Below are 25,832 nucleotides of genomic sequence, written 5' to 3'. Positions count from 1 at the left end.
AGCCCGATGTGGGACTCGATCCCGGGACTCCAGGATCATGACCTGAGCTGAAGGCAGTCGCTTAACCAACTGAGCCACCCAGGCTCCCTATTTTTCTTTTTTTATTAAGTGTGTAACTGGCTTATGTGTATATTTCATTTCAGAATAATAAAGATCTCTATAAAATACTTGTTATAAAAATAAAATTTAGGGCCTGATCAGTTTGAGAATCACTGAGACAGGGCAATATTTTATTTTGAGGGGGAATAGTTTGGGAATTAGCAGATAATTGGAAATAAACTAAACTTAAACTCAAGGTACCTGAGGCTTATTTTTGAATCTCAGTAACTGGCAATGTGACATTGAACAAGTTATTATGATCTCTGGATCTCCATTTTCCAATATTAAAATGAACCCATTAGACTAAAAGGTCTCCAAGATTCCTTTTCAGTTATCATTCATTGAAAAAAGACTATTTCAGGGCACCTGGGTGGCTCAGTGGTTAAGTGCCTGCCTTCAGCTCAGGTCATGATCCTCGGGTCCTGTAATCAAGCCCCATACTCAGTGGGGAGTCTGCTTCTCCCTTTCCCTCTGCCCCTCCCCCTGCTTGTGTGCTCTCTCTCTCAAATAAATAAATAAAATTAAAAAAAGAAAAAAGACTGTTTAAACTTTTTTCACAATTAGGTATGCTACTTTGATTATACCTATCAAAGAAATTTCCAACGGAACTGTTCAACTCTTCAATATTGACAACCTAATAAAAGTTTTAATGTTTTAACAATAACTTGCTTTCCCAGGGACTTAGAAAGGCAGCGCTACTCTGCTAGTTTATCTCTAAGTGTGTTAGCTTAATTACATGATGTCAACTTTTAATCTTAAGTATCGGGCTATAAAATCTAAAAGGCCCCACCGCTGCCTTTGCAGTTTGTGCCTACCTTACACAGTATATCCACTTCTGAGCTTTCAAGAGTAACTCCTCTTGCCAAATTGAAATTGGCTTTCAGGCTTAGAAACCAAAGTAAGGTTGTATCAGGAAGAAGAAAATTTTTTTCTACCCTTCAAAAGTTCTCCTGGCTGGGCTAAGAATTAAATTGACATGGACCAGATTAACAGGAGGAAATAAAATGTGATTTTATCTGTACGGGAACCCCACATACGTGAGCAGTTCAAAGCCAGAAAGGTAAAATGAGGTATATACGCCAACTTGAGCTAATGAAGGGATAGGGGCCTGGTGCCTCAAAGGGGAGGGGTAGTATTCACAGGGTAGTAAGAAGAGCAGCTCTTTGGTAATTAGATGTTTGCCCTGCCATACAGATGGGTCAGTCAGAAAAAACGTATCTCTGGTAATAACTCTCATTCTGACAAAGATCCCCATTTAGATTCTTCTAGGTAGTTGCCGGGCAAAACAGTTTCTCTTGACCCTCTGGTCTTGATTGCCTTCAGCCCAAAATAGTCCACATGCGTAAGTGGCACATTTTGAGGAGACCTGCTCTGAACCCCTTCACTTATGTATTTATTTTAACACCCCAAGATAGTTTGAGTGTTTCTGAGTCGGAATCTAGGGAGACAAAGGTGAATCATGTGAATAACGTGCATATTTACTTGTAACCAGTGTGATAAGGGCAAAATACATGTGCCCTACAGGGCAGGGACACAGAAAAGTCTATTTTGTTCATCACTTGCCCTCGATGCTGACACAAGGCCTGACACACACAATGGGCTCTGTGAGCAAAAGGAGCCCCAACTTCCACGAACAGCCAGGAAAGTCAGAGGAGCTCTCACAGAAAAGGGTGATATTTAAACTAAGCAAAGAGGCACTTGAAAACAGTGCTACCTAATAATTATTGGCAGTCAGACTGGCACACTGGAACCTGCTCATAAGACCAGCTTTCTCCCACCAGCTTCCTTCCTCATTCTGGGCAAGTTACTTCCTCTCTCTGAGCCTCCTGCTTTTCATCCGTAAGAGGAGAAGGGCTGGAGCTACATAATCTCTTACAGCTTTTGTGCATGTGTGTGCGTGTATGTGTTAACTAAATCCTATCAAGTTTGCAGGAGAGGAAAAAAACAACGAATACACAAAAACTGCAAGTTTGCACTACAAATGAATTCTCTTGTGGATTACAAACAACATTAACAGGAAACTAGACAAAACCAAGCAAAAAAGGGTTGTGGGGAAAAAAAAGTTTTCGAAAATGGAAGGAAGAGCAGTTCTCAAACAGCTAGGGTGACTGGGGGTAGCAAGTAAAATTTTTCCGAGGGGTTGCGGGAAACTGAGTTGGTGAGGACGAAGTGCGGAAAAAAGCAAGTAAAAGAAAACCTCACTTGTTAGACCTCTCCCACTCGGACTCACCTTCTGTCTATTCCCCCTCCACCCCTCGCCTCCCTACTTCAGTCTCCCTCCGGAGACTCTGTTTCCGCCTCTTTCTTATCTTTGGTCGCCTCCCCGCCCACACACATTCCCTCTCTCTCCACGTCCCCCGCCCCCCAACCCCCGCCCGTTACTTTTCAAGGAGCAAAGTCACTGTGGCTCTTAAATCCTATTTTGAGACGCCCCATGGTCATAGAACCTGCGCCCCGCTTCTCTCCGGGCTCAAGGTCCAGCCGCCCCCATGTACGGAGCAGCACGCACTCGGGAGGCCTTACCTGCGGGGCGAGACTGCTCCCGAGCGCCCCTCCCCCCGCCCGCGGCGCCCCCGCCCCGCCCCGCCCCCGCCAGCCTTGGGTTTCCGGCAGCTCCGGCTATTTTCAGGCACGCGGTGTTCGAATCGTCTAGCTTTCGGCCCTCTGCTGTCTGGCTACGGATCTCGCCTTTTCCCCTCCGGAGCCCCCCCCAGCATGGGTCCCTGGCCCCGCTTGCTGCTGGCCGCCTTCCTCCTGCTCTTGTCCGGCGTCGGCACCGCGCACTGCGACACACCGGCCAACTGCACTTACCCTGACCTGCTGGGCACATGGGTCTTCCAGGTGGGCGCTGTTGGTTCCCAACGCAACGTCAACTGCTCGGTCATGGGTAAGCCGCCGGCGCCCCGGGACTCTCCCCCTACCCGCTTTAGCCCGGGACTCGTACTTTCCGTCCCCGACCTCTTCTTTCCGCAGCGCCCACGTGGAGCGTCCCCACCCGGGGCCGGTGCCAGTGGGAAGCTGGGTACACCTAAAGCCCCTTGGGGTGCCCTTTGCCGCTGTAGGTCCAAGAAGGCAAAGTTCAGCAGCTGAGAGCTTCTAATTTCACGTTTCCTTGGTTATTATCGGACCTAAACACTTTCTTCAGGAACTTTTTAAACCCCCTTAGTTTTGTTTTTTGGTCAATTTAGTTTGGAAAGGAATTGAAACCGTGCAGTCTTCTGATCTCCCTGTCTAATCTTCATTTTTTTTTTTTAAATTTTGCCCATGGAAAATGAGCTCAAACACTGGAGAGTATAGCAAGAAAAGTTTTTTTTTTCCCTTCCTTTTGTTAGCTTGTGGGAAAGAGCCCTTATGCCCAGCGTTTTTGATTTACATGTGTGTTGATGCTACTAGTCCCAGAAAACTTTTGGTATGGCTCCACAGTGTTTCATGTGTTGCCGGGAGATATATAAAAGTTGTCCCCCCACCCCCCCCGCCGTTTCTTCTGTTTTGTTTTGTTTCTTAAATAACTCTTTAGCCTAGCCGGTAATTATATTTGGGAATGCCCAGAGACAAGCACAATGTCTAGCTCATGGAAGGCTGTCAATGAATATTTAGTGTTAGAACACCGCTGGGATATCCCATATGCCCTCAGATAACATAGCTACACTGAGGACAAAGAATTTAGTGAAAGGAGAAGAAAAAAAGCAATCCCCAGTCAAAAGAGGCACTCTTGTTCTGCCCAAACCCTTACCACACTGTGGCATGTGCAGAGTGAGTGAATCTCTCTGCTGCAATTTACTTGTCAGCAGGAGGAAGATTGCCAGGTCATTTGTTACTAAAACAGACCTATTCAACTGTCTAACTCCAGATGACTGTGTGGCATTTCCTAATCCTGGGCATTATAAACACCTTCTGTTTTAAAAGTGTAATGTGGAGGTCCGAAGGAGAGGGAGATCAGGATTGGCGCTGTTTGTCACATGCAATCTCCTATTTCAGAGCATTAATCTGAAAAAAACTCAAAGTGTGAAACCTCCAGATGGACACAGCAGAACCCTTTCAGGCAGCCTCTGCCTATAAGTCATATCTTTGACTTTAATCTAGTAAAGACACCCACAGATCTGCACCCCATCTTCTGGAAGTTGAAAGCTTAGTTCCTATCAGCACGAGCTAGCTTTATATGATAGAAATCTTGAGTTTGCTGAATACTGTGGAATGATTCAGATTCTGAGGTTCTGAACTGTAGAGCCATTGAGGAAAAAGATACCCCTTTTCTTCTCTGAAGAGATAATTTCTTTTGTCCTTATAATCTGATAGCAGATCCTTTTATATTTTATATTTCCCTTTTTTTTTTTTTTTTGATTAGCGTCTTGTATTCTACCCATTTGTGTATCATTTTAAACATCCCTTATTCCTCCTTTTCCTTAGTGGACAAATTTCTTCAGTGTTTGGATGTTCTGGGAAGGTAAGGGCTGTACTTTTCGGGGTCTCTGCCTGATGGGCTACTTGACATATCTCTACCTGTTGAGCCTTTACATCACAGGCTTGCCTGAGACTCTGTGGGAGTGTGCAGAGGGAAGCAACAGGATGGGGACTGATATCTTCATGGGCCAGACTTGTCCAAATCGGTAGCATGAAAGGAAAGCTGCTTAAAAATAATGGAAATTGTAGAGGAGATTTCCCCTCCCAGTTGAAGTCCAAATAATTTTCCTTTGTTGTGTGTTTTTTTTAGGACCACCAGAAAAAAAAGTAGTGGTGCATCTTGAGAAGCTGGACACAGCACGTGATGATCTTGGCAATACCGGCCATTTCACCATCATTTACAATCAAGGCTTTGAGATTGTGTTGAACGACTACAAGTGGTTTGCCTTTTTTAAGGTTAGTTTTGTTGGAAATGCATTTGTATTTTCAGGGATTTGATATCTGAAGCTTCTTCTAATCAGACCCTCAGAATTTTGATTTTTAGATTAAGAAGATAACCAGAAGTGACAGCACTGGGCACCTGGGTGCCTCAGTCAGTTAAGTGTCCCACTCTTGATCTCAGCTGCGGTCTTGATCGCAGGGTCCTGAGTTCGAGCCCTGCCCTGGGGCTTGGGATCACGGGGCTGACTGATTCCCTGCTGCTGCCCCGCATCACAAGAGAGTGTCCTACTGCATAGTGCTAGCCCAGGAAAAGATCAATATTCAGAGTCTGGTTTCTACTGAATGTGTATAGCTTTCACACCCTCGTAAAGTCCAAGATGGTAAGTTGGACCGTTGTAAAGTCGGGGATTGTCTGTTAGAATGTGCTCGATATGTTAATGTGAAGAACTCCTTTTACTAAGCTGAGACAAAGAGATGGAGAACTTGAGTTACTCCTTGGGCTAAAGTAAAAGGTAGCGCTGCCAGTCCAGCTTGTTTTCGTCTTTCACTGGGGAAGAAGTCTTGTCCATTCTTCTATTCTAATGCATTGCTTCCAATTGCAGATACATTCTAGGATAAAATAGTTTAGCACACATTGCAGTCCATCCCAGATATCCATCTGAAGTTGGAACTTCTCCTGCTAGCAGAGTGTTAACTGGTTTAAGTAAATTGAGGACACAAACCTGAGACTAGCTGTTTCTTGCTATAAATAGAGTACAAACAAACACAGACTTTTTCATGAAGTAGGCTTTACAACCTTTGGAACATCTGCTAAGAGTTAGCCAATTGTAGGATGCATGGGAAAGTGGGGATGAATCTCTTAAAAATGATGAAAAACAAAGCACCAACAAAAGCATAACCTCTAAATTTATTGTGATTTCTCTTGTAATTTAATAACTACAATATGGTGTTACATCTAAGCCAACTATATTTCTTAGAATAGTAACTCCTTTTTTTTTTTTTCCCTCCCCCATGAGAATCCCTTTTTAACATGAAAAAGGGAAAGAGAAAACAAAAGGAAAAATTCTCCCCTCTTGCCTGGATTGGCTGCTCTGATAATCAGCTGGTGGGAGCTGATCAATCCATTCTGGCTGTTGAGGGCAGGCTGCTCATTTTAGTAGTTGGAGCTCATGCTTGACCATTTAAGAAATGTTTTAATATTGGGCACCTGAGTGGCTCAGATGGTTAAGCGTCTGCCTTTGGCTCAGGTCATGATCTCAGGGTCCTGGGATCGAGTCCCGCATCGGGCTTCCTGCTTCTTGGGAGCCTGCTTCTCCCTCTGCCTCTCTCTTTCTCTCTCTCTGTCTCTCATGAATAAATAAATAAAATCTTTAAAAAAAAAAAAAAAGAAATGTTTTAATATCACTCCTAGATAAAATGTATTTTAAAAAAAAGACAGTATCTATATGAATTTTTAAAGTTGTAATACATTGATGGTAAGTATAATTCATTCCGAATATAATTCTTGGTCTTCATATTGATGAGCCCAGGACTCTGTAGACCTTGTAGGTACTCTGCTATAACCCTTCGAAAGTTCTTTGCCTTCAGGTTGAGAACAACTTGCCTATGTAATTGATGGACAAGGAGATATTCAAGACAGTTGTTCACTATAGACTCTACCCTCCTTCCCCCTTGTCCTTTTTTGTTTGACACATACTAGGCACTTGGTCGAGAATTTGTTTAAAAAAATGAAAATGAATCATTGAAGTAGAATTCTGTTGAGAAATAGGTTGAATAAAAAATTATTTAAGTGTTAGATGGGAGTTGTATGTAAGTATAGATGAGTAAATAAAATAGTTTTACCCATATGGCTTAGAAAATTTTTCATTCTTCCCTTCTATGTTGGGCAAACTTCTAAAGTCACCGTTTAATTCCCTGAGCCATAACCAGAAATAGGTCTGGGCGGTTTCCTTATATTAATACCTTTCCATCAGTTTGTCTGCTCTCAGCTTAAAGAAGAGTCCAAAGCTGGTAGAGACAGAGGCAACAGCTGGTGGCTGGAGGAGGAATCCGAATACCTCTTTGTATTTCTCATTAAATCACAGTGTAAGCAGATTTGGTATTTTTCCGTAGCCTCAGAACGTAAGTCATAGGTCAGTAGAGAGCCACTTTATAAAGTCAAATAAGGTTATCAGTATACTCAGCCACACGGGAGAATCGCTATTATACACTGTTGTAGGCTAGAATCCTACCTAATCACAGGCTCCTGGATGGCATTTTCTGATTAGGAATAAAAATAGGAAGAGTGTTCTTCTGTTAACTGATTTCAGTATATTTCTTCAAGTGCCTATTTAACCAGAACCATTGTCAGGGCTGTTTTTGTGCTGAGAAATCAATCACTCTGACTGGATGATAGTTAGGCCTTGTGATGGGATCATAATTTCAATAAACAGAGTAAAATATATATAAGATACTTGGCTTTAAAACTTCTCTTAACCTAATCAAGTAGTTCTAGGTCAGCATGTTTTGCAGAGTGATAAAAATCTATGTTCTTTTAGCAAATCCAGCTGACAGGGTAATGGGGAACTGAATTTTAAAAAATCTAAGAAAAATGATAGAGTGGAATGGACTTTATTTTTTAAAAAATATTTTATTTTGTGAGAGAAAGAGCACACACGCGTGGAGAGAGAGGGGCAGAGGAAGAGGGAGAAGCAGGCTCCCGCTGAGCAAGGAGCCTGATGTCGGACTTGATCCAGGACCCTGGGATCATGACTGAAGGGATCATGACCGAAGGCAGGTGCTTAACTGACTGAGCCACTCAGGTGCCCCTGGAATTGACTTTAGATACTAGGAAAGGCAAGCATGTTGGATGACCCTGGCTAACACAAGCAGCTTGCTGGCTTTAACCAGAAGCATCAGGGCATTTCCTGCAGTGGTGCTGGGTAAACCAAGTTGGGTTCTAACTCAAGAAAAATGCAGACCTACTGAAATGAGCAAATTACGTGTGGCTTTTTCTACAGACTTAGAAAATAGCTTTGAAAATCAAAATTATTGGGACGCCTGGGTGGCTCAGTCGGTTAAGCAGCTGCCTTCGGCTCAGGTCATGATCCCAGGGTCCTGGGATCGAGTCCCACATCGGGCTCCTTGCTCAGCGGGGAGCCTGCTTCTCCCTCTGCCTGCCTCTCCCCCTGCTTGTGTTCTGTCTCTCGGACAAATAAATAAATAAATAAATAATCTTTAAAAAAAAAAAAAAATCAAAATTATTTTTATAAGTGAAGAATTACCAAAGCGTAAGCAGTATTTGTTATTTAAAATGTCTCATGTAAACTACAACATCAGCCTACCACTGTTAAAGAAACATCTGACATTTTTGCCATATACATCTATCATCTTTATTTTGTGTACTGTTAGTCTACAAATCAAGTGGATTTCCATATCTCTCCATTGACTCATACCAAACCCTACCACTTGTTTCCTTTTGCCCTCTTCAGATTTGCTTTCATTAGAATGCACATTTGCTTTCGATTGTCTGTTGTTGCTGCTAGAGTTTGCCCAGCAGGTGATCTTTGCAGAGTATTCTGTTAGGCTGCTGGTCCACCTTTTCCCCAGACTGTCCTACAGCTCAACAGAGCAGACAGCTTCCACAGCATTCTCCCTGCATGCCAACTTTGGAGCAATTGTGATACAACTACTATTGCTAGGAATTTGCTTTATTAAGTTCTCAGGCCTCACCTGAGGGCAATTTTCATGATTTAAGGTTTGTAAGTTCTTTTTTTTTCCCCTTAGTTTTATCTGCTTGAGACATTGGGACTGAATGGGGATCATCTTTTTTTGCATATGACTTCAAGCTAGATAAAAGCTTGGAAGGAGATAAATCTTGACACTGAAAGTTTTTGGATAGTTTGAGTTTGGCAGGAAGCACTAGGTATATATTCTGAGAAGGTAAGTTTTTCTACTCAACTTCCATATACATTCAATTATCTGAATGCTTTGAGGGGGTTACAAACTCAAATGCATTTAAGGGCCCACCCAGGCAGATACCTAAGCATTTGAAATGAGCCTCATATAAAATAGTAAAGAGTAATTAGACCTATGACAAAATGGAAACTTTCTTAGAAGCATTCGTATTCAATTTTCTTTTAAAACTATGTACTGGCCAAAATAAATGACAGTATTATCTGCAGGCTGGTTTCTAAGAGTCATCAAATTTAATAGCTTTACCATTTGGTTATAATCGGCAAACCCAACAGATCTCCACCGCTTGAAAGTACCTGCAGATTAAAAGCAGCCAGCCTCTTAAATGAAAACCAAATGTAATGAAACGGGATGTTTAATTATGGCTGACTTGGTGTTGGGTGGATAAATGATTTGTTTTATGCTTTTATGTATTTTGTTCATTTTTTATGATGAGTATGTATAAAGCTCCTCTGCACACCATCTAATCTAATTGCACAGAGGAAGAAAGTCATATGAAAGAGACTTAAGTCCCAAAGAACACCCTCAAGTTGAATAGACTTTTAGCCTTTTTCTGCTTCTCATTTCACTTTCTCCGAGAAAGTGAACTGATTTCATTTTGAAGATTAAGCCACTCAAGGGCTGAAGATGTGTAGAACAGAAACTAGATTCATGGCTGAAAATTTTATCTTATGACCATCAAGCAAATTTTGTTGATTTTTGTTTGGGGCCCACCAGTCTTAGTAGAACTCTAAGCAAAAAATATTTCCATGGGTGTTTGTAAAGCAGGTTGGTACTGAAAATGAGCCGTAATTTGGGAAAAACATACCAGAGGATTTAGAGCCCATCTTGTGTGCTAGTGACTTATAAATTTCCAGCTTGTCACCAACAGCCAGAAATGTCAATCATGTTTCTACAGTTAAAGATTTGGGAATCTTGTCACATTTTTTTCACTCTGCTTTCTGGGTTCACCTTTCAGAATACTTGTTTTTCGGGTAATTTGCTTGTTTTAATATAGATTCAGTATACTGAGATCCAGATTTTGTCGTTTTTTAAATTTTAACAACTTGGGGTTTTTACTCTGTGTTTCAATTTAACAGTCCATGCCTAATTTTGTTTTCTTTCATGGTGATGCTTAATCTTAATATGATGACTTAGTTTCCCATTGTGAACTCTTCATAGGATGTCACTGATTTTATCAGTCAGTTGTTCATGCAGCTGGGAACTGTGAGGGTACATGATTTGAGACATCTGAGGAACAAACTGGGTGAGCTCCACTGAAATTTTTAACTTCTTAAAAGCCAGCAATGTTTGTTGATTCATCTGGGAGAGAGAGATGGAGACTGGAAAGATTAGGGTTTTTACACACATTTCTTCTTGAGCCTGCTTATTTGCTATTTCTTACCTGCTGGCACTATTTTATGCGAGTGATCTTTCACTTTATTCTCTTTGCACACATCGAATTGGTTCTCCCAAGTCTGATGCTTCTAACCTAAGCAGACCTGAATCCTAAAAGATCAAGACTTAGTTAAGAAAAGGTCAGCCGAAGGTTGTTTCACTTCCTTGAAGTAGCTGTGCCTCTTGGGGTTGCTTTTTTTTTTTTTTTCCCCTAAAAGGACTCAAGAAGGAACCACGTGAGGCTCTGACATTTTAGGTCTGTCTGCTGGTGGAGAGGGTGGCTCTTCCAGAGAAATTTGCATACCTGCCACTCTTCCCTGGGAGATTCCCCCATTTTTTTTCAAACTGGCTGCTGCTCAGAACATAGACCACTGATGAAGGAAAGAGGAACTTTTTCACTCTTTACATTCTCCTCACATTTAGAAAAGATGTTTAAATCATTACTCTCATTGGATCCATAAATTTAGAGATCTTAACGTTTTTTGGGCAAAGGGTGGTTAGAGAGTATAAAGTTGATAGGGACTTAACCATTCCTTGCATTTTAACACAATATTATTTCCCCTTTCCTTACCTCCTTTACGAACTCCTAAGTACAGAAGGGGGATATAAAAAAGGGAACCAGGAGCAAGTGTTGAAAGCTCCATGGCTTTATCCTGTATCAGCGTTTTCCATACTGTTCATGGCCCAACAGTGGCCCACACATCTGCTGAGTAGGAATTGCTCATCGGTTCTGTTCATTTCATCTTGTGAAACTTTGGAGGTGGTTTCAAGCAGCCACTATGAATGGATCAAAGTGGAAATTGGAGGTGAAATTAATAAGCTTTTTTTTTTCCCTGAATTCCTAGTAGTTGAATAAGTATAGATTGTGTTGAATCATTTCCTCTATTTCAGAACTTCTCAGACTCTTTAATGTATTAGAGAGCGGTTGCTTAGGAAGATAAAATAGGAAACTTTCCCCAAAAAATGAGGTCTTCTCATTTTTTGTGCAGTTTACAAAATTCTGTCTTAAAACTCTCATTCTTCCTTCTAATTAGGGGGATACCTCTATTAGAAGATTACCACCACCCCCCACACCGCTAGTATTTGCTCTGTAAATGAGATAAATAGCCTTGTACCTGGAAATATGGATCAAAGCAGCATTAAGCCTCCCTGTAGAATTTGAAAGGTATACGTATGTGTTAATGTATCTGGGTTGCTAGATTAGCCTGTTTCTTCTAAGTACATTTCAAAATTATATTAGATTTATACAGTGGTAGTTAATTTCAAATGCATCTGCATGTGCTTCTTGAGCATGTTGGCTGTGTGCATGACACATGTTGCTTAAGCATTCAGCTTTTGAGAATGGCAAAATAGCATTATTGTGAATGTCTTAAATAGCATTAAAAATATACCAGCATTTCAAATACTAGTACTGTCTTTATTTATGTATTTATTTTTATTTAAATTAATATGATTAAACAATCATAAGAGACAGTATGATCCTTGTTGGCTTGTAACTCTAGTTTTTATTGTCTTTTAGTTGTTACATAGAGCATCTGTTGAGGGGCTCTTTCAAAACAACAGCCAAGCACAGTCTTTGGGGCTAAGAGGCAGAGCAGCATTCAGCCATGGACCTGCCTCCCTCTAACAGGTAGCAGAGGCCTCTGACAGCTACATTCCCTTCTGGAGTCTTTCTGTGCCTGTAAAATGCTGAGCAGTCCTGGTGACCTACCTCCAAGGCAGCTGCCCTCCGGAACATTTCCTTGGAAAGCAGCAACCGCCATTTTGAAATGTGAACAACCAGAGACTACACAGGAAAAAGGAAAGAAAAGTCTGGAAGTCTTAGGTGGCTTCACCAGCCTTTGAATGAAAGGAAAGATGCGCAACTCAAGTTTTTCCCTTCGAATATTACTCTATTGAAATTATTTTTTCCAAACTGATTAGGATTTGAATTTTGTGTTTAATTTTGTTCATAGTGCAAATTTTATTCCCAGTTAAATTATCTTCGTGTGTGCCTTCTTTCTCTAATTACCTTGAGGAACCCCAGCACCTAATGTAAGGAGAAAATGCTTCAGGATAACTCGAGATGCAGATATGTTATTGGTGGAAAGATGGTTTTGTGGAGGACTTCGTTGGGGGAACAGGTTTGCTGAGATAAGTCAAACTGCTGAAAGCTATCTTTGCAGATCATAGGCCTGCATTACCCTGGCCAGAAAGATGGGGTGATTAATACTTCTTTTTTTTTTTTTTTTTGCCTATTTTTTGATTAGATGCCAGCTTTGTACTAAGAACTTGATGTGCTTTACCTTACAAGAATCTTTTGAAGTAGATATTACTAGCTTCATTTTCTAGATGGGGAAAATGAGTCTCTTATAATGCTTAAACTCACATGGTATCTAATTGTAAAATGACAAGGGCTAGTCTCTCAAGCCTAAGGACCTCCTTGGGGCTAAAGAGTAAAAGAGGGCACCTGGGTGGCTCAGTCGTTAAGCGTCTGCCTTCGGCTCAGGTCATGATCCCAGGGTCCTGGGATTGAGTCCCACATCGGGCTCCCTGCTCGGCAGGAAGCCTGCTTCTCCCGCTCCCCCTGCTTGTGTTCTCTCTCTCGCTGTGTCTCTCTCTATCAAATAAATAAATAAAATTAAATTTAAAAAAAGTAAAAGAAAAGCCATTTCACAAAGAAGTAATGGTACTTGGAGTAGCATTTCAATAGATTTTCTGGTGAATCCCAGTTTGTAAGCATCTTGAAGGCTAGTTTAATAGAATTAATTGCATTGCGTTGACTCCTTTTGAAATTTTAGGAGAACTGGCTTAAAGCTTACATTTCCTTACCAAATTAGGCTATTCCCTTTCTTTCCTAAACCAGGGTCCTTTTCAAAAGGAAAACTTACCTTCTTTCCTTTTCTAGTCCTCCAACTTGGGAGGAGAGCTTTGTAAGCTTCAAATTAATTACAAATTAAGTACCCTTGCCAAGTTGACTTCTTGCAGTTACACTATTGTTCACACTGATTGCTATCTTTCAGCTCTTTCCTACTAAACAATGGACTGTTTCCTGCTCAGTTCAGTAAACTGAAAATGTGGGGCTACACCTAGTCCCTGTTTTCTGGGAGGGCTTTTCTCCTGTATCTTTGCTTCGATGGAGGAATCTCTAGATACCGGATTTTTATCATTATTTTATTGGTTTAGATAATTTTTTATGACCTCTGAGAGGCACTGGTCTGCTATTCTGGGCAGGTCATGTCTTAGAAAGGTGAAGTAACTGTACACGTGACTGCTTCTACCTTGGTACTTTCTTCCATCCTACCTCTGGACCTGATCATTCGTCACTCAGGACCTTGATGCGGCCTCTGTGAGACCCTCCCCAGTGCTCTCCATTTGTGGGAGAGATGCCGTTATTTGATTCACGTTGTGCTTTGCAGTCACCTCTGCTCAGGTAGTACTGTTCTAACTGCTGTAGACATGGAGTGATTTTGATAGCACGTTTTCACCTTCTTCCAGATTGAAAATCTGTCGATCTCCCTGTGTGTCTTCAGAACCCAATTACCCAGGACTTGATAAGTGTTTGGAAAATTGACCACACTTCTCTTGTCTCTTCAAAGGCTTTTCACAAGTATTATCAGCTTGCAAAGAATTAATTCTATAGGATTCTAGAAGCACAAATCAGGAACGATGCTATGTTTATATTTTTGGTTCTGTGTTCTAAAAAATAAGGTTACCCGTCTCCAGAGTTCTAAAAGAGTGGTGTATTTTCAACCTAATTTCCAGGATGCGAATACTGACAAAGCAGCTAATGTGTATAAGAATGTATTTCATATTGAATTTAAAATCACCTCTACTAAAGTCTTTTTTTTTTTCTATATCTCTGAGCAACTTTGCACGTAAATGTTTTGATTATGGAGAAGACTTGGTGGGTACAGAATTATAGATATTTGTGTTAGGAGGCGCCATAATATAATACTGCTTAGCATTCTCTGTCATAATTGTTTGTCTTCTCTAATCTTTAAATTCAGAGGGCAGGAATGTACTCTGTATTATTAACCATTTTGTTCCCTGTATATAGTGTGATATGTGATAAATAGACCTTTAATAAATGTCTGTAGAAGAAAGAAAATCGAATAATACTCGTTTGTGTTGTCTTCTTGTTTCATTGATGTGTTTCTGGGAGTATTGTTACCTTTATGTACTTAAAGCCTGTGGTGGACCCTCAGGCCATATTTGTTGAATGACATGGTAGAAAACAATTGAGACTTACAGATTTTATTCGGTTTGTTTACATTTTAATTTTTGTGTGAGACTGTCGAGGTCAAGATAGGGCTCAAAGTTCTAACTTTCAGAATTACTCAAAACTGAGTTAGCTGTCAGGGTAAATAGTGAGCTTTATGACTGCAGTGGTTCCCCAAAGCCTGGAGAAGCAACAATGGGAATGAGTCTGGAGTGCTGTAGATTATGTCCTGCCTTCCCCTGTCTTTTTTTTTTTTTTTTTTTTTTTTTTAATATTTTATTTATTTGACAGAGAGACAGCGAGAGCAGGAACACAAGCAGGGGGAGTGGGAGAGGGAGAAGCAGGCTTCCCGCCGAGCAGGGAGCCCGATGTGGGACTCGATCCCGGGACTCCCGGATCATGACCTGAGCCGAAGGCAGACGCTTAACGACTGAGCCACTCAGGTGCCCTTCCCCTGTCTTTAGAACAGTGAGAGGCACGAGCCAAAGGTTAGATTAGGTGAACTCTCAGATTTCTCCCAGTCTCAGTTTGTTTATGAGAGAGGAAGTGAGGAATGAGCCAAGGGATTTTGACTACTCTGTTGAGTGATAAACTGCTGTTTTAACTAGTTCTGGGATGTATATTTTCTTTTAAACTGAATGTCTTTTAAGCACTGGAAACGAATTTATGACTCCATTTCCACGTGCAAATCCAGCTGCCAGTTCCTTCAGTAAAATGCTTAAGGGTGTTTTGTTGCAACCACTATAATGGTTTCTTGGCAGTTTCAAAATTCTTTGAAATTCAACTTTTTAAACAAATGGTTAAATCTAGTTAGAAAACCAGAGCTAATCCTTGAAACTGACAGAGGGAAGTCTGTTTCTTTATGAGGAAAACTGGTACTCTTGGGTAAGTTTGGCAAAGTATCAATTTAGTAAAATGTGCCTTGTTTTGTTTTGTTTTACTCACACTCTAGACCTGACAGCAAATGAAAGCAGTTAATCTACATTTACATGGATATATACAAGAAACAAAGGGCAAAACTCCAGTAAACATTTTTTATTAATCAGTATTGCTGGAATGTAATATCTTTATGTATATGATTTACCATTAAATCATTCAACTTCATGCCAGATATTCTTTTCGGAAATGGTGAATGGTCTTGATGGATAAGATCTGGTTCTCCAAATTTTTTATTATGTATTCCACAGTGTGTAGAGGTACATTTAAGAAATTATGTACATGCAGTACTATACTGATGTTTGCTGTCAAACACATGGCATAATATTAAATGATTAAATATTTGATTCATTTGGATCCTGCCAAAATATATTTCATGATGATATCCTTTGAAAATAATACAAAAGAATGTATTATCATAATCAATTATCATGATAAGAATCTGTTACCTATGATTTTCATACTGAAAATTTTCAACATTTGGAAGCACAGTTTTCTACTGAAAATCTTTAAGAGATTTCGGTAGTTTTGATCCATTTTGTTAAAAGTATGAAAGTGTCAAAGTTTAGTAACGTTTCAAAAAATTGCTGTTTAGTATTAGGGTTGATGACAATTTAATGGGCAATTATTTAAATTGAAGTATAGTCGACACAATGTTAGGTTAGTATCAGGTGTACAATATAGTGATTCAACAACTCTATGCATTATGCTATGCTCACCACAAGTGTAGCTGGACAAATTTTAACTGAAACATTTGCTTTATTGATAAATAAGATGAAAAGCTGAATACTGCAGTGATGGAAACATTTTAAAACATCTGATTTCAAAAACTTAGATTTTTATGAGGCTGACAACTCCTACTAGGAATAGGGCAAATGTAAGCTTTGCCCTTTGCTTATGTCTGCTTAAATTTATTTGCAAATTCTGGTTTCTCTGCAAGTATTTTAAGCCATTTGTTCATATTGTGAGAATTAGCTTAATTAAAGCAGGTAAGTACATAAATCAGTTTAGGTAGGCACGTGTAAAAGGGAAGATGCCATGTCCTAACCATCACATTGGTAAGCATGCTACATGGCAGGTGAACGTCAGACCTTGAAACTGAGTGTCAGTGTCAGTGTTGCTTTGGTTATTAAATAACAATGGAAGAGGGTTTTCAGTTTTATTTATATAATTACAAATGTAAATAAAAATTCTATTTTTCCCAATATTCCAGTGGATCATCTCTTTGTCTCATTTTGGAAGCCACTGGTTGACAGGATAGGACCTGTATCAGCCGTTCAGTTGACACATTGGGCATAGTGTTTAAGTTCTTCCATGGCAAAGATAAAGTCTTAAGACAACTTTGTATCCCCCATGATAACAGGTAGTAGTATTTATATTGTTGCTTTTTGAGTGTTTTGTAACGTTTTAAACTCTTCACACTTCAATGTTCTTTATCCTTCATAGGAATCCAGTGAAGTGTAGGTTTCGTTTCCATTATCAGGTGAAGAAACTGGGGCTTCTTAGTCGTGGCTTACTCAAGTTTACATAAATTATAAGTGGCAGAATAAGATTTAAAGGGCAAAGTCCTTTTTACTAAACTTTTTTTCTCATAGTGCATCACATAAAGTATTCAAATATTTGCCAAGTATATTATTAATCAGGGAAACAGTGGAACAAGTTGATTTGAAACCCCTCAGTGTCAAAAAGCAGTTGGGAGAAAATCAGGGTAAATAACTTAAGTTCTAAAATATCCCAGTCTGTTCTTTTTCAGATGGTTAATATTACTAGGTAAATGTAAATAAAATGAGTGGGAACTTGAGGAGGGGTTTGAGAGTGTTTGGCAATCCAGCAGTAATTTTGAAGAAGCAAGTGGATAGCTATGGAATACTAGTAGTTTCCTAACCCTAAGGGCTGGCATGTGGAATTTCTTTACATTTTATGAAATTATGTATTTGTTGAAATTGGCATAAATGAATAGAATCTTAAATTATACCATCTGTGCAGACTGTATTCAGACACTGATGTTTACATAAATGAAATAAATTAAAACTCTTAAATTTGACTACATTTCAAGCTGGATAGTGTGGCCAAAACTTCAACTTCTTGATTGGTAATAATGTCAGAAATCACATAAGAAGTATTTAATAAGAGCAGCAAAAAAAGATACCATGAGAACATTCCAGTCAAGAAAATAACAGAGCACAGAGTGTGGTCCTCTCAGGTTGGAAGGTCGTGAGCACTTGGCTTCTGGAGTGGTAAATCCCTCCTTTCTACTGAGTTCAGCACAGTGTTATTAACAACTCTGTCTTACCTTTTATAAGGTAATTTCAGGGTCTCTCTAATATCTTAGAAGCACCACACTTCTCTTACAAACTTCATATCTTCTGAGTTTCTTGTGTTACAGCTAAACGGGACTTGGCATCTGTTGTTCTTTCTATTCTATTCTTCATTCATTTATTCACTCATTCCATAACTGATTGCTTCCTAATGCCAGTTTCCTAGTTCCTGAATAAACAAAAAGTCCTGTTCTCACAGTGTTTGTTTTTGAGGACAGAACAACCTCATAAGCTGCTGTGAAAATTAAATGGGTTAGTATATATAAAACAGAATCTATGAGGTGGAATCTTTTATCATCCTGATTTTATGGATGAGAACACAGAAAGGATAAGTAACCTGCTTAGGCTCACATGGCCAGTAAGTGGCAGAGCTGGATACAGTCTAGGCAGTCCAGCCTGAAAAACGTCCTAGACCTCTACCCACCTCTCATCAAAAATGGTAAAAAGACTTAACAAGCCAAGGCAACATAAATACTTGACTGGTGGGGAGGGACAGCTACCTGTGAGGGCTGCTAGAGAATGTAGGTGGCCCTTAAAGGGCTTGGACAACAATTTGGACCTGACTCAGGGGAGTCAGTTAATCTTCGCAACTTTTTTTTTTTGAAGGAAACAATGGATGAAGCAATGATCCAACCACCTGTGAGCCCATATTTGAATTCTCTCTTCTCCATTTACTTTGTGAAGCCACTTTTTTTTTTTTTTTTTCATAAGAGGAATGCCTGTTATCCCAAGGAATCATTTTATGGCTCAAATGATACAGACAGAAACCCTTTGCAAATTGGGATTTTTTTTTTATTCTTATGTTAATCCCCATACATTACATCATTAGTTTTAGATGAAGTGTTCCATGATTCATTCTTTGTGCATAATACCCAGTGCTCCATGCAGAATGTGCCCTCCTCAATACCCACCACCAGGCTAACCCATCCTCCCACCCCCCTCCCGTCTAGAACCCTCAGTTTGTTTTTCAGAGTCCATGGTCTCTCATGGTTCATCTACCCCTCCGATTTCCCCCGCTTCATTCTTCCCCTCCCGCTACCTTCTTTTTTTTTTTTTCTTAACATATATTGCATTATTTGTTTCAGAGGTACAGATCTGAGATTCAACCGTCTTGCACAATTCACAGTGCTTACCAGAACACATGCCCTCCCCAGTGTCTATCACCCAGCCACCCCATCCCTCCCACCCCACCCCCCACTCCGGCAACCCTCAGTTTGTTTCCTGAGATTAAGAATTCCTCATATCAGTGAGGTCATATGATACATGTCTTTCTCTGATTGACTTATTTTGCTCAGCATAACACCCCCCAGTTCCAACCGCATTGTTGCAAATGGCAAGATCCCATTCCTTTTTGATGGCTGCATAATATTCCATTGTGTGTGTGTATATATGTATATATATATACGTATATACATATATATACGTATACCACATCTTCTTTATCCATTCATCTATCGATGGACACCTTGGCTCTTTAAACCTTTGCTGCATGGCGTCTAGGTATCTCCTTTCTGTGTTGGGCAATTGACCAGTATGTTTACTTCTCTAGCTCTTTGTGAGAAGAAAAAAGGGTATGAAGAAGTGGTACACAGTATGGGGAAGAACCCTTGGGTCTAGGAGCCCTTGGTTATAAATTCTCATTTGACCACCTTCTTTAGGGCTCTTTTTTTTTTTGTCCCCTGAGACTGTATTATCTCTTTGTTTCCTTGAGCCTCTAAGATTGATGAGTGACCTGTGAAGTATTTATAAAGCATGAAGTGACAGGTAAATGTGGAGGTGCTGTTGTGCTGTATGTCAATGAGGAATCTCGAGTCCTTAAACAGATCTGGTAAGAGAATGCAGTGAAACAAGTCATGCTATGGTGAATTTTTTCCCCCTTTCGAAATAACAAGTCAGCCTTCCTATCACAGGGAAAGTTCATTTGGTGTTAGACACAATGCTTGTAACTATGACTCAGTTGTGTCAACCAGGTGCACAAAACCACACTGATGAAAAACATGGGGCCCAGTTCTTGCAACTTGAATGCCCCTAGCTCTTTTGGTATGTAGGGAAAGTTATTTCATCTGTGATCTAAATTTCTGCCTAGATGGGGAAGTATCCCAGGCTTCTCCAGCACGGTTAGCTTGTTGAACCGCATGATGTCATAATGAATTATTTACATCTGCTGCTTTCATCGAATTGTGAGCCTCTTAAGGTCTGGGCTGGGGCCACCTCAGTACATATGTGTGGGCATGCCTAGCACATGCACGATGCCTGAGAAAAATGTGACCAATCAATACTTGATAAATAAGTGAAAGAACTTAGCAAAACACAAAATAGTTTTTATAAATAACAATTTTTTTTTTTTCTAGAAAGTGCAATCCTAATTCCAAACAGATGAGCCTTAGTAGCCTCTAACAACACCTGACTATCCCTCAGGGGTGTCCTCTTCTAGGACTTTGTAGGCTGTGAGTCTCATTCTTAGGAAATAAAAGTATTTTTTTTAAGTGATTAATTTCACAAAATTTATGTAACACTCTTCATTTTATAAACAAGAAAATTCCACCCAGAGACCCATTTCACCTTTTGTTTCCATTTTTTAAAAACCATATTTCAGAAAAGTTTTATGTATTTGTATTCAACTTAAGCACTGTCTTGTAATTTCTTTTTCTTCTTAACATAGGTTTGCTTTTTTTATGGTTCTATAGAGGGGTTGATGCACTTTTTCTTATAAGACCAGATAGTAAATGTTCCAGGCTTTGTGGGCCTGTGTTCTCTGAGGCAGCTGCGCAGTCCTGCTGTTGTAGCGTGACCACAGCCATAGACCGCGCAGACACCAGGGGCCTGGTTGTTTCCAGTAAAACTATATTCACAGAAGCACGCAGGCTTCTCTAGCCCTACTTTACTTACCTCTCTCCTACAGAACTCCTATTTATCATGTAGAATGCTGTATAATACTATTTGAGTTATTAATTTACTAAATTATTTTTATACATGAACATTTGGGCACTTTTGTTCTTGGTTTTGTTTTTAGGTTTTCTGTTCTCTTGCGAGGAGTGTCTTCCTATATTTAGCATTTTTTTTCATTTATGTGTATATGACAGTTTCTATGAGGTACATTTCAAAGTCTTGTGAGACTGCTTTCTAAAACCTCAAGGGTGAGGGAGCCTTGGCTTAGCCCCGCCTGGCCTGTCTGACCAGCTCACAGCCAAGAAGGGAACATGATCGAGAGCCTGTCCCAGTGAGAAACGGAATACAATGCTAAGGGGTTTAGGTTACATCATACGAGGTTACCCATATTACTGTGTTTTTGATCTATAAAAATAGCAGTTGAGTGTAGTTTTGAACAATAAATATAAATTTTAGTGACCTTCTCATACAACACACCCTCTAATGTCACAGCTCAGTCATATCCTAGGCCTCTACTCAGTGTTCCTCATCCTGAGTTGGGGCTTTGGCAGGGACAGAAAGAGTAGTGAGCTGAACTCATGCAAGTGAAGATATTCTTAGCCAGAGGTAGATAGACAGGCCTCACAATATCATGAACCACAAATACAGGTGCAAAGTGTAAATATCTATGAGTAGTCCATAGTAACTTATCCTGTGCTGGAGAGCTTAGTATGGTGAAGCCCAAGATTCAAATCCAGCTCTTTGGGATTGTAAAGCCAGACATGTTTAACTCCATTCCTAAATAGATGATTTAAATTCAGAGAGTCAGATGCAATAAGGTAATTTTACTTGATGTATAGTTTAGCCTATATATGCCTCTAAACTCAGGGTTTCCAAACCACAGGCCTATTTTTGTTTGTTTTGTTTTTAGATTTTTATTTATTTCAGAGAGAGAGAGAGAACACAAGCTGGGGAGACAGGCAGAGGGAGAGAGGGAGAAGCAGACTCCCCGCTGAGCAGGGAACCCAATGCAGGACTCTATCCCAGGACCCTGAGATCATGACCTGAGCTGAAGGCAGACGCTTAACTGACTGAGCCACCCAGGCACCCCTCACAGGCCTGTTTTTGTAAATAAAATTTTATTGGTACACAGCCTAGTTCATGCATGTCTGTATTCCCTATACATCTTTTATATGGCAGTGGCAGAGTTCAGTGGTTTTGACAGAGGCCTTATAGTTTGCAAGCCTTAAAATATTGATTTTCTGGCTTTTAAAAAATAAGCTTGCCAACCCCTGCACACAGGTGAAGTACTATCTGTCATATTAATTAGGAGTTTGCAAATGATAGCCCATGAACCAAAAATAACCTACTGTGTACTTATGGAAAGTATTGCAACACAGCTGACCACTGTGCCAGTTTGTTTATGTGTTGTCTGACTGCTTTGGGCTTTTGTTCCATTAGATTAAGTCAATGCATGAAATTGGCCCAAGTCCCTCCTCATTGAAATTTAGTGTGATTTTTTCCTTTCTTCCTCCCAAAACTCTGTGCTCTCATTCTGGATTATGTGTCCCTCCTCCATGAGGAGATGTTATAATGTGAGTGTTTGTAAGCTCTGGAGCTTAAGTATGAGTTCAGATCCCAGGTCTGTCACTTTGTAGGTGTTTTTCAGTATTAACTTTCAATGCGACAAAGGGCCAGATTCGTGAAATTAAATGGAGAACATATTTAATAATCAGGTTCCTCTTAGCTCCCCCGTAATCAGAATGTCCTACTCAATGGTGAGGTTGACAGAAGAAGGGATTTTGTTGTTGTATGGAAATGTTTCACTCTTTGTTTTGTAGTTTGCCGGAGTCCATCTTCTGTGAGTAGAAAAGTATAGTCTGACAGCCTGAGCAGAATTTTGTTTCTGCCACTTCACAGCTCTGTTTCCTTAGGAGTTCTGTAGCCTCTCTGAGCTGGGCCTCCACTCCTTTGCTGGTAAAATGGGGTTATGGAAGCCTCATTCCTCATAGGCTTCCTGTGAGAATTGAAGGAGGGAACTTTTGTAAAATGCCTGGAATGTGGCAGATGCTCTAAAAATGTTTCTTTCCCTGCTTTTGATTCCCAGAAGTGTTTTCTTATGTAAATTTTGTTTGGCGCTCAGTGATGGTAATCATAGAAAAGTTTATTTCGCATCCTTTTCTAGGCAAATTCTCAGAATGTAACCTCTCAGGGTGAAGTTTTTATTTTGGTTGGCAGGCTGGTTCCCAAGATGAAATGAAAAAGGAGCATCTTGACTGTGAATGAGAGCCAGGGAAATGGACCTGAGAAATGAACATCAATTCACTTGATGTTTCCTTCCCTGTTTTGATTGCAGTATAAAGAAGAGGGTCACACAGTAACCAGTTACTGCAACGAGACCCTGCCCGGATGGGTGCATGACGTGCTGGGCCGGAACTGGGCTTGTTTTACTGGAACCAAGATGGGAGCCATCCCTGAGAAAGTGAAGGTGAACACAGCACACTCTGAGAGGCTCCGGGAAAAGTGAGTCGTCACCAGTGGGAGATACATTTAGTTTTGTTTTAGAGTATGTAGCAGTATGTGTCTAGATTAGTTCTTGGAAAATTTTTTTTGATTATATAAAATTTATTTGACTTACAAACAGAAGCCATGTTCTATAAAAATTCACTGGTGTTGAGTAATGGAACTGAGAGGAGAAAGTATTTTTTTCACAGCACTCCGAAAGTAATGGACCAGTAATGGCTTTAAAGGAAATTTATATGAGAGACTATAGAATTGCAATGACTAATAAAGAAAAATAATTTTATTATTGCCATGTGATAACATGTTGTAGAACACTTGTAGATATAAGTGTTTATGTTGCAACAAATGTAGGTGATACTAACTGAAATAAATTTTACACAAGGCAGTGAATAACCGAAATAAAAATTTTTAGTATTGATGGAATGTAGTAGTTTGCTGGGGCTGCCATAAGGAGCCCAGACTGCGTGACTTATGCAATGGAAATGTATTTTCTCACAGTTCTGGAGGCTACAAGTCCAAGATCAGTGTCAGCAGGTTTGGTTTTTTGGGAAGCCTCTCTCCCTGACTTGACATGGCCACCTTCTCCTGGTGTCCTTACACGGCCTCCCTCTGTCTGTCTTGCTCTCTTTTTCTCATAAGCACACCCAGTCATATAAGGGTTGGGACCACCCATATACCTCATTTTACCATAATTTCCTTATTAAAGGTCATATCTCCAAATATAGTCACTTTCAGAGGTACTGGAGGTTAGGACTTAAACCTGTGAATTTTGGAAGGACACAATTCAGCTTACAACATGCAGTTAATGTTTTTGTTAAGTGAGATTCAGTTTAAGTAACTGAACCACACAAACAAGAGATTTCAGATTTTATTCACTTGGAAGGAAAAGATAAATGGATATTAATGGTAGCAACTTCTTCCTGTTTCATTTAGTTTGTCAAATCCACTTGAAAGGACACATGAATAAATCATCCCAAGCCAGGCCATGCTGGGAGTGAATGATTCTGTAGTAGAGAGGTTGGGGACAAGAGTTTAAAGAGGACAAATTGTGCTTGTCTGGGAAGGTACTCACCAAGATCTAAACTAATACATCCCCTCCATTTTGAATTTACCTTTTAAATTGCTTGGCTTGGCTTGATCCTTGAACAATACATTTCCTATTAAACTGTTCACTTTTCACCCTACCATTTAGGAGGTACTATGTACTAATGTGTTCTTTTTGATTATTTCAAACATGGCCTCATTTAATGAAGAAGCTACCAGCTGGAGTGTTCAGACCTATGTTATTGCACCTATAAAGTGAACATTGGGGACTAAATTACCTTCAAGGTCCCTTTCACCTCTTAATGATCTGTCATCCCATAGTAAAGTATGTTATTTTTAATTTCCTTGGATCTTAAACACTGAAAATAAGTGTTTAAGACCTACCTTGTCATTATTATAATGCACATGTCAGTGTCTGATATTTGCTAGACGTCAGTGATAAAGCAAGGGAAGTAGGGCTGAGTTACTATTTTTTGAATATTTCAAAATCAATAGTGACTCATCAGTAGAAAATACTTCAAAATATACATTTACAATTTAAAATTTTACCCCCTGTCTAAAGAGACAAACAACTGTAACTTGTTTTTGTTGTTGTATGAGTGTTGTCAGAAATATGATACAGGCAGTTTTAAAATCTCTTTAGTAAGGGTACTTCTCTGGTTTCATACTTTGCAACAAGAAGGGAAGAACTTTGATAAAAACATATGAACATTCTGAATATAGTTGCACATTTTTCTTATTATCTTCAGTGCTCCCAGGTTTTTTGACTATATCAAAATACTTCCTCAGTGAACATCTAAATAAAAAGAGAAAGAAAAGTTCACAGTATGGCTAGATATACTCAGATTAGGTGTATCTTGCTTTGCATAATTGGAAAGTCTTAGATAATGAGTCACACTTGAGTGACGGAATCTTCTCTAGTAGAAATAATATGGTGTATTCTGTAATTCCTAGCACCTGGCACATAGGTTTGATACATGTTTGAATTGTGTGACTAATCAACTCCCCCAATCTTTTTGCTTTGTAAACATGTTCTTTGTGTTGGATTTATTTGTATCTGTACCCAAACATTTGATAACAGGGAAACCAGTCCTTCTCAAATTTTAATGTTACTATGACTCAGCTGGGAATCTTGTTAAAATGTAGATTCTGACTTCGGTGGTTTGGATTGGATACTTAGAGGGCTTTCAGGTGCTACTGCTAATACTGGACTCAAGAACCAAATTTGAGTAACAAGGATATAAGCCCAGGTCCAATGTGATAATTTTTTGCATCCTATGGTAATAATGTTTGCCATGTTATATGTACGTGATACACAGTTCCTGCCGTCCTCTCCTTTTATTATTATTATTACAAAGTTAGAAAGGTTGCATTGTAGAAATTGTAGAGGGTGGAGAAAGGTGGTGATCCTGCATTGTCACTCAGATAACCATTTTTGGCATTTAAAAAAGAGTATTTATAATATAAATTTCACAAAACGGTTAATTCTATCTAAACTTCCCTGATATCCTTTTTTTATTATGTTATGTTAATCACCATACATTACATCATTAGTTTTTGATGTAGTGTTCCATGATTCATTGTTTGTGCATAACACCCAGTGCTCCATGCAGAACGTGCCCTCTTTAATACCCATCACCAGGCTAACCCATCCCCCCACCCCCCTTCCC

At 39.7% G+C, this 25,832-nt stretch overlaps 1 protein-coding gene across 3 annotated transcripts in view; it reads left to right on the top strand.

Annotated features, from left to right (window-relative positions):
* Positions 1–2,699: 2,699 nt before the first annotated feature.
* The window catches only part of CTSC (cathepsin C), a 37,347-nt gene continuing 14,214 nt past the window's right edge, over positions 2,700–25,832 (top strand). Inside the window, exons 1-5 of one of the 3 annotated variants that reach the window (XR_006793908.3) lie at positions 2,700–2,986; positions 4,811–4,956; positions 10,057–10,141; positions 11,307–11,437; positions 11,792–14,362. Coding sequence is in view for 2 of the 3 variants with exons in the window: in XM_045894588.2 (XP_045750544.1) it covers positions 2,815–2,986; positions 4,811–4,956; positions 22,952–23,118 (485 nt within the window). In the remaining variant the exon portion in view is untranslated. Of the gene's footprint in view, positions 2,987–4,810; positions 4,957–10,056; positions 10,142–11,306; positions 11,438–11,791; positions 14,363–22,951; positions 23,119–25,832 lie in introns of those variants that run through there. The other 2 variants (XM_045894591.3, XM_045894588.2) reach the window with 2 other exon arrangements.

This window comes from Mirounga angustirostris, unplaced genomic scaffold, assembly GCF_029215605.1.
Source record: "Mirounga angustirostris isolate CCGP_5_RB_7025 unplaced genomic scaffold, mMirAng1.0.hap1 SCAF_13, whole genome shotgun sequence".
NCBI lineage: Eukaryota > Metazoa > Chordata > Mammalia > Carnivora > Phocidae > Mirounga > Mirounga angustirostris.
The sequence above is the reverse complement of the archived record's forward strand: the minus strand, read 5'-3'. Positions and strand labels throughout refer to the sequence as shown.